The sequence below is a fragment of the Mytilus galloprovincialis genome, chromosome 6 (assembly GCF_965363235.1).
Source record: "Mytilus galloprovincialis chromosome 6, xbMytGall1.hap1.1, whole genome shotgun sequence".
NCBI classification, from domain to species: Eukaryota; Metazoa; Mollusca; class Bivalvia; order Mytilida; family Mytilidae; genus Mytilus; species Mytilus galloprovincialis.
This window is the reverse complement of record NC_134843.1, coordinates 5,387,143-5,395,935: the sequence shown is the minus strand read 5'-3', so window position 1 is coordinate 5,395,935 and position 8,793 is coordinate 5,387,143. Positions and strand designations below refer to the sequence as shown.

The following is an 8,793-nucleotide window of genomic DNA, read 5'->3' as shown; positions in this document are numbered from 1 at the left end:
TTCATTTTTGAATACTCGAATTTTCAAATCTCACAGCTCTTTTGAATTTCGTAAATAGCCGCTAGATTACGAACTGACAGGATATTTATCTCGACCGTTTCACACCATAAATATGATCATATTATATTCCATCTGTACAAATTTCATCGAAATTCATTCAGTAGTTTGTATGTTTTCTTTGTTTATATTTGGGTGGTTAGTTATTGTTGTTACGTCTTACACAGCAAAAATGGCATTATGAACACGGGATAATTGCTTAATTATGTAATAATACATAACATTGAATTTATTAAAATCAGGTTTTATTTAATTTCGATCCGATTGGTGAATCAAGAAATGGTCAAATGAAAAATAGACCGAATACCGTGCGTAACGTCACAGCATTTATCGCCTTCTCTAACACAGAGCTTCGATTCTTTTGTTCTATTTCAACCGGGTTTCCGCCTGGCATGGCTATCAGCTAATACCTCGAATGTAACCAGATAGGTTGAGTGTTGCTTGCTTTACTTCCAGTATCGAATATTTCATGCGTATTCAGGATAAAAATAAATTAAAAATCGATGTAATAGGAAGGTTAAGAAAGATGTGTAAACCTGGATGAATTGCACTGTCACTGAGAAATGAAGCTTTATTGGATAGAAACAGGAATTTTGAATTGCAAAAAAACTACCTACCTTCCCCACAGACAGCTTAAAGAAAGTGTATGCATATATATAAACTTTCATATAATATGCAATAAAAGAATTCAGTTCAAGTTTCCCCCGAGTTGCGCATATTCTAACACAATTAACTTAACAACTAAACACATTTTTTGGTCTTTGATTTTTTTTTTTTTTTTTTTTTTTTACAAATATATAAGAGAAGTTCAGGCTTGATATCGCTAACAATACTATTTTTCATATAATTCTATTTTCAAGGGACATAACTCCTGTTAATAATAGATCATCGCTGCATAATTAAAAAACGACCCGAGACATTAATGAATGATATTTAAACCTATTCAAAAATATTTGATCGGCGCTGAGTTCCTAACTTTGATATCAATTTCTTAAATATCTGTCAAGTATTTAAAACTTCAGATTACTTACCATGCAATTTCTACAGAATTTACATTTTAAGGGACGTAACTCTTATAAACTTTATCAGCGCTGAATTTCGAAATTACCCTTATTATATACCTCTTCGATTGAAATTTTACAGCAATAATTCTCAAGAAACGAATGTTTGATAGAGCTTACAATCCAATTTTTCATATAATTAATTTTTCCAAATTTTCAAGTGTCTGTCTCCTTTCAAAAATAAGGTACTTAGTACTTTGGCTTTTTTCCACATCTTTAAACAACCTTCAAAATGAAGGAAAGCAACAAATTCATGCTCTTAAACTTCATGTGTTCATCCATTCCATATAATTTCGCTTCCTATGGCAGGTGGTGTCACAATAAATCATTCATTAATAATTAATTTCAGATTGTTACATTTACCTACAAATCCTTAATGCACCAAGTCCGGAATATTACAATTCGCTTATCTATTTGATGTGTTTAAGCTTTTGATTTTGCCACTTGATAACGGACTTTCGGTTTAAATTTTTCTCGGAGCAGTATTTTTGAGAAATTACCTTTTAACCATAGAAGGCTGGACAAGGGTTCTCTGTTTAGAAATATGCCTCTTTCCATTAAGTTCGTCTGCATCAAAACAACTGGTACATGATAGTTCCTTTAGCCATTTACCTCTTATAGTCGGAAGTCGGTTTAAATATTGTTGCATACTTATGTATCTGCAAGCATGTTCTTGCCGATTCTTTTTAAACTGTCGTGTAAAGAACTTTAGTTTTTCTTTATATAGGAAAACAGAGTTTGACCATCTGAAATTAAAAAGTTGTACTGCCTATATGTTATGACAAATGTAATGTAATAAATAGTTATCAAAAGTAACAGGATTATAATTTAGTACGCCAGACGCGCGTTTCGTCTACATAAGACTCATCAGTGACGCTCAAATCAAAATATTTATAAAGCCAAACAAGTACAAAGTTGAAGAGCATTGACATGGGATCCAAATGATAAAGTCTTATCATTTATATGCTTGAAAAAGTTGACACAAGGCCTTTAGAAATATTTGCCCCATCGAGTTTGGCAAAGATTTAAATGAAATATACTAGGATTTCAATATATTTCTAATCAATTTTTGCCCGACACAATTTGTAGTTTTTTCGTTATACCGGATCTACAACAAAATTTGATGGTAATTCCTTGTGGAGAGCCGTGGTGTAGTGGTTAGTGCATCGGACTAGTTTCCCAATCCACTATAAATAAATATGTTTAAACTAAAATCCTTGGTAAAATCATTCTAAGATGCATAAATACTTTCTTACTGTACATTCGTGATTGCAGAATATGCATTTTATTCATGAGTCTTAGAGTTGTCATCCCTTTGCCATAAAAACCATTTGATACGTTATTTTTGTTAAATAATTCGTTACGTTATTTTTGTTAAATAATTCGTTACGTTATTTTTGTTAAATAATTCGTTAAACATGTTAAAGTCATATTTAACAACAATTGAAAATTGAAAAAGAATTATATCATAGGATTTTTTTGTCCTTATACGCATTTTAAATTTGCCACTGGACGTTAAAAAACTACTTTATCATTATCATTATACTCAGTAACTGAAAGGAATTTTATTGCTGATCATAAGAAATTTACTTTTAAAAGTCAATTTCCTGCATAGAGGAAACTTCCGCAGTATAATAAGGATACGTTTGATTTAAAGTGAAAATATCATCACGGTAACACATGTCTGATATTAAAGAAGCACAGTTCGCTCCCATAGGAATATACCTAAATCCTGTCGATAAACTTGATAACTGCGAAAAGTACATGAAATGACTGTTGTTAAGGTGGTTTTTTGTGGGGTTTTTTTTTCAGAGTCAATTGCCTGATCGATAGCTCACTCGTTAGCAATCATAGCTTCGAAATCAATGGCATACAGGTTCCTGTCATGAAGGTGTCCCATATACTGAAATGCCAAGGTATTTACATAAGGGGGAACTCAGTAGACTAGTGTTTCAGTGTATATCACATGGTTTGAAGATCAATCATGGCGTGATCAATTAAAATCTCGAACTGCATTTTTTTTTTCATTCTAATGAAGTAATAAAAAAATAAAAATAAAAAAAATGAATGCGAATGCAATTCATGTTTATACATTAATTTTACAAAATTGCATAAAAGCCTAACAATGATCTGAACTGAACTAAAAAGGAAAATCTACAGTTGCGTTTAAAAAATTCTGTTGTATAAACGGACAGATAGATTACTATGCCCGTTTTTCATCCTTCCTTTCCTATTTTTCCTTTGACCTTTAAAAATTACTTTCCACGTCTCCCAACTAAATCTTTATCTACATGCATATTGTTCTCTCCATTTCTTCTATTACCCTACCATTTAGAGGGGGGCATTTAGACGATAATAAGCATATTGCAATTAACCTTTATTTGACTAGTGCCGTCTAATAATCTCATTTATGATTTATGAGATAATTAGTACAGTCTCTTCAAATGCGCACAGTCCATAAATTATTTATCGCACTCAAGATATAGCATTGAAAAAGTAACGTTCTATAAATAGACTACAATTGACGTTTCACATTTTAACAACTAGACCATGAACTTGTTAAATTCACCAATACCTCCACCCGCGTAAGTTTACCTATGAAAATTCACCTGTGACGAAGGAATGTGACACATGTGGCCAGGATTAATGTGTAAACAAAGTATATTGTTTCTATTATTTTCTATGAAACACGTGGTATCCATAGATGGGACAGAAATATCTACTTTTACTTTGCAAATGAGCTGATTGTACCTTTGTTTCACGCATCTACCACGACTAAATTGACCGTTATGTAGTACAGATATGTGTATAACATGTATAAGTGAAAAAGGTAAGTTTGTCAAAATTGAAGGTTTCTTATATACAATCATTATTTTATTTTAGCCTTTTAAATCACAGTATCGTTTAATCACAGAAATATTATGTCTACTGTTGTTTACATATGAACCTGTGACCTATGATACACATGGTATATATTTCTGATAGATATATATTGTGTTGACAGATAATGTTTTCGGCTCAAAGTAAACAAACACCTAAACCGCTATCAATTCATTGATTTTATCAGGACATTCTGTCTGAATACCAGTGTTGTCAGACTAAATGTGAACATTTAACCTGTTTAATGTATAATAGAAGTCTGGTCCTGAATATGCATGAAATAATTGCCACTGGACTTTCAGCAAGCAAGAATCAACAATCAAAATTACTTCTTTTGTGGGGACATTAAATAAAACGAAATTCGACACACTGCAATTTAAACTAGATTTAAATACACTTAATTTCAATTTTACACTTCAAAGTCACGTTATATTTGGGCTTAGTATCAAATAGTCTCACGAAATGCACCTTTATTGACACCCCCCGGCGTTTGTAAGTTACATAAAACTCGTTTGTTTAAGTTTTTAGTAATCCGGATCTCTTAAATATCTTCCTATACAACAGGCTAGGACCAATCATCAAATGAGTTATAAAAAAGGCAGGATTTCCGTACCTACCCTTTTATTTAATGCTTCATGCTTCAAATACCAACCCAAGAAAGTTTGCAAAGTAGAAAAAAAAACAAAAAACAAAAACGAATTCCAGTTACTAGTAACCCAACTACCAAGATGCTTTATAGATCATATCTCTTATGATTGGACTAATCCTTTTAGGATATAGATTTACAAATTTCAAACGATCTTAGAATGAATTTCATCCGAATGTATAAGGCTTGGGACGTTTTCTCTTTTTGCTATGACATTTGCGATTTTCTACAGGACATTTGACATTTGCGCTTAATCTAAACAGCATTCTGAGATTTAATGTTTTGTGACTTTCCTCACCCTTCATACGGAAAATACCCACAAGTTTGACCTTCATAGGGTTACATTCATAGGAGTTCATATCCAAAACAAAACAACACATTCATATATTTATATTCACCTATAGTAGTTGAAATTATAAAAACATGAGTGTAGGACATGTGTAGTCATCACAAGCCCGATTTAGCTTGATACATGTAACCCAGAGATGAAACTATCTTGACTGGTTTTTATCCCACATCTCTAATTATTTCCTTCTTTCAGTTCTGGACTGAAGTGTACCATACCTAATTTTGATGTTATTAATAGATTGCTGGTCAATGATACCCTTTCTTCTTACTCTGTACGAGGCCTTCGACGCTGCCTTTAAATTCATAGGAAGCAGCAATAGTGTGGTCCAATTCTTAACGAATTATCTTTGATTGTCTCTGTAAAGGTTTTCGATCTGTTTAGCATGCACTAATGGCGCTCAATTTTCTGTCATATAAAAGGGATGGTTGTGTTAATTTTTTTATTCAAAATATTTGTAGTGTACTTGCCATATAGTGCCTGTAGCGCAAATGTCCTCCGTGTTACAAGAAAAAATAACACGCATACGCCCGGCGCCCAATATTTTAAAAATGTAGAAATTTTTGTTTTGATAGTTACCATGACGATACCAACTCTACATGAGGAATTTGAATGATTCGTCGTCATGTAACCAGAAAGTGTTTGCCTTTCGATTTTACTCATTTGAAATCGTTTCTCCGAAATCAAAGTATTTTTACACAGTTAATGTATACCTCTTATTGAATAATACATCCCAAACGGGCTATTCCATTAGGATTACGAATAGTTTCATATTCATATAATATTACCAGTGCAAGCTTCAATGTCTGGGTATTTCGTTTGGTTGATGTTTTTTTTATCAATAAGCTTCGACTATTTCCATTGTGAAATTATGTGGGGACTTAAACCCTTTAAAATGTAAATACTTGTAAATCATGGACAAAAGCAAACACTTTTTTTTATCTACAATGGAAGTGGTCAATTTATCACTTGTTTTGAAGGAAACCCTATGTAGTATATTTGTAGGAGGAAGAACAAATGTCCCTGAAATTATTTAACACTTTGGCTATTTTTAAACAACTTCTACGACCTTTATAATGATTGATTGTTAGTTGCTTAACGTCCAGCGACCAATATTTCATGCATATATATTCAGGACGAACGACCTTTATAAGATTTTATCCTATACAGATATGATAGCTACAAACATGAACTCGGGATAGTTGTCTAATTTGCAATTATACTCCTGATTACATATTTTTATTTTGTGTTTTGATAGCATTATGTAATGTTTATGAACATGAAACCATGTGACAAAGATGGCTCAAAACACTACAATATCAAAAATGTTTCGATAGACGATTCACAACTTTAACATTTAAAAAGAAAAAACAGTGTTAAATGAGTTACTATTTGACACAGCAAGGTAATAATTGACTGAAAGGAAAATGATATACTAAGTATATAGGAAGAGGGGCGTCTATTTAGCATCTTTTACTACTTTACATATATATTTTTACAGGTGATGGGCCTATTTGATATAGTTCACTTTACGGAGGCCTCGTTGGAGAATAAAGACGACGAACCATCGGTGTGGGCATGCTTTGGATTTTATCCCAAAGATGTAACGTACACACAACTTGTTTATGATGCTGTTATGTATGGCGAGCATCTTCCCAAACCAAAGAAAGCCATTGTTAAATTCCGAAGATTCAGAGCAGGAACGGAGCAGTTCTGGGAGCCTCGTTTAGATTCAAATACCCATGCTGCTGGTGTAGCTAGTGCCTTTACAGAGAAAACTGGGGCGGGGAAAATCAGTTTTGTTCAGCAGTATCTTGCCCCCTTAAAAGGATATTCTCGTTGGGATAAAATTTGTCGGAGTATGAAACAGTACGATTTTCGAGATTTTAAAAAAGATGAAATAGTGCTAATTGAACCTTTACTTTCGGATACAATGGTTTTCTTTGAAGGAGATATCATCTTAGATGCCTTTTCGCATTTTTCATTTATAGAAGGAAATCATCAGTCTGTTATCGCCATATTCAAAGGAGTTAAAAGTGGTAATGAATACCATCTACTAACTCCAAAAATATTACAGAAACAAAAGGAAATTAATGAATTTTTCGACGACCATGCTTGTAACGATTTGTGCGTTGGCTGGAGCAAGCCTGATGTTAAGATTACAACAGATACACCATTATTTCATATACCTGCTTCCAGCGAACATTTGAAACTACAACGACAAACATCTGTACGAGTCCACGAACCCGGTGAACATGCCTCACAGATTAAAATTCCACACCGCTCACCTGGAATTTTGAGAAATCCATCTGCCCCACCACAGGAGCAATCATTTGCATCATCGAAGAAAAAAGTGACCACTATTATGCATGCCGTTTATGTTCATGAAGATCCAAAACAGGACGAAAGAGGAAGAAGGGGGTCAGTACTTAAAAGCGATGAAAAAGTGAGACGAGGTTCGCTTAAAAAACAAGACGAGAAAGAGAGGCGTGGGTCAATCAAAAGAACAAGTGCGCCATATGTTGACAATGCCATCCGAAAGGACCGATCCGATTCACATGTTCATGTTCTAAAACGGACTAATACTGAACATAGTTCACCAAGTACTAAAAATAAACCGGTAAGAGTTCATACTATGGACGTTCAAAATGTTAGGATGCCAAAAAAGATGAACGCTCAATCGACAGAAAAACCGGAAATCAAGCCAAAACCCGAAATCAAACAAAAACCCGAAGTAAAACCAAAGCCTGAAATCAAACCGAAACCAAAATTAAAGAAACAAGAAAGGATAGACAATGAAAATGATACAGGTACTGACGATAAATACGGTGTTCATAAAATGGCCGTACAAGATGAACTCAGGTTGCGTTTCTCCAGAATAGCTAATAAAGAGAAACAAGACCCTAAGTTAAAATTACATGAAAAGCAAACCCAGGAAACTAAAAGTGTACAAAATCTCCCCGATAGATTACCAAAAGTTGTCAACAAAGAACAAATGTTCCTAAAATCAAATCTGAGTGATAGGCCATCTGAACAAACAAATGATACACCGGAAAGTCAACCGGAAAAAGTTATCTTAGTACCTCATTTAGATAAAAATGAATTAGAACATCGTTCAGACAAACAAGACCTCCCTAACACTTCATTGCGGGAACCTAGTATACATGTAAATCCACCCAACATTGCAGCAGCAGAATCTCCGAAATGCAACGACAGTGTCAGTGAAATCAAAGTAAAGTCTAAAAAATCTCTTCGGAAACAGGCTACATTAGCCTCTTAATGGATACATTATATATATTACATACCAGTATTATTTAGTTACAATATGCAATTGTTCATTACTAAACCGCTATCCGTCTGCCTTTTAAACATGTTTTTGACTCGAAACTTGTAACGTATTTGTCCAGAGAGGCGATTTAAGTGTTGCGTAATATTTACTGCGAAATTCTTATTAAACCAGGGTTTTGAGACCTGATATTGAGACCTGCATATTTTATTTGTTACTTGTTTCAATCAAACACATATTTTCATGAAACAATTCTATGTTTATATAAACCTTATATATCATTAGAAGATGTGGTATGACTGCCAAAGAGCTAACTATATATCCGCCAGAAACAAAAATATCGTAGATGTAGGGGACATTAAACCAACGTTCAGTCTACAACAATACACAACACCCATACCGTATACGTATAGTCAGGTATTGCATATCATTCACTTGAATTAACGGACACCTTCAAACAATCCCATTTTAATTGCCAATTTCTGTGACAGCAAACACTTCAGTACATTATTATGAG

General features: G+C 33.5%; 1 protein-coding gene across 1 annotated transcript; it reads left to right on the top strand.

Moving 5' to 3' along the window:
• The first annotated feature begins 3,659 nt into the window (after positions 1-3,659).
• Positions 3,660-8,479, top strand: LOC143078783 (uncharacterized). The gene is made up of 2 exons (XM_076253750.1): positions 3,660-3,948; positions 6,492-8,479. Exon 2 carries the CDS (start codon positions 6,495-6,497, stop codon positions 8,268-8,270), a length of 1,776 nt encoding a protein of 591 aa, XP_076109865.1. The 5' UTR covers positions 3,660-3,948; positions 6,492-6,494; the 3' UTR covers positions 8,271-8,479.
• The last annotated feature ends 314 nt before the right edge of the window (positions 8,480-8,793 follow it).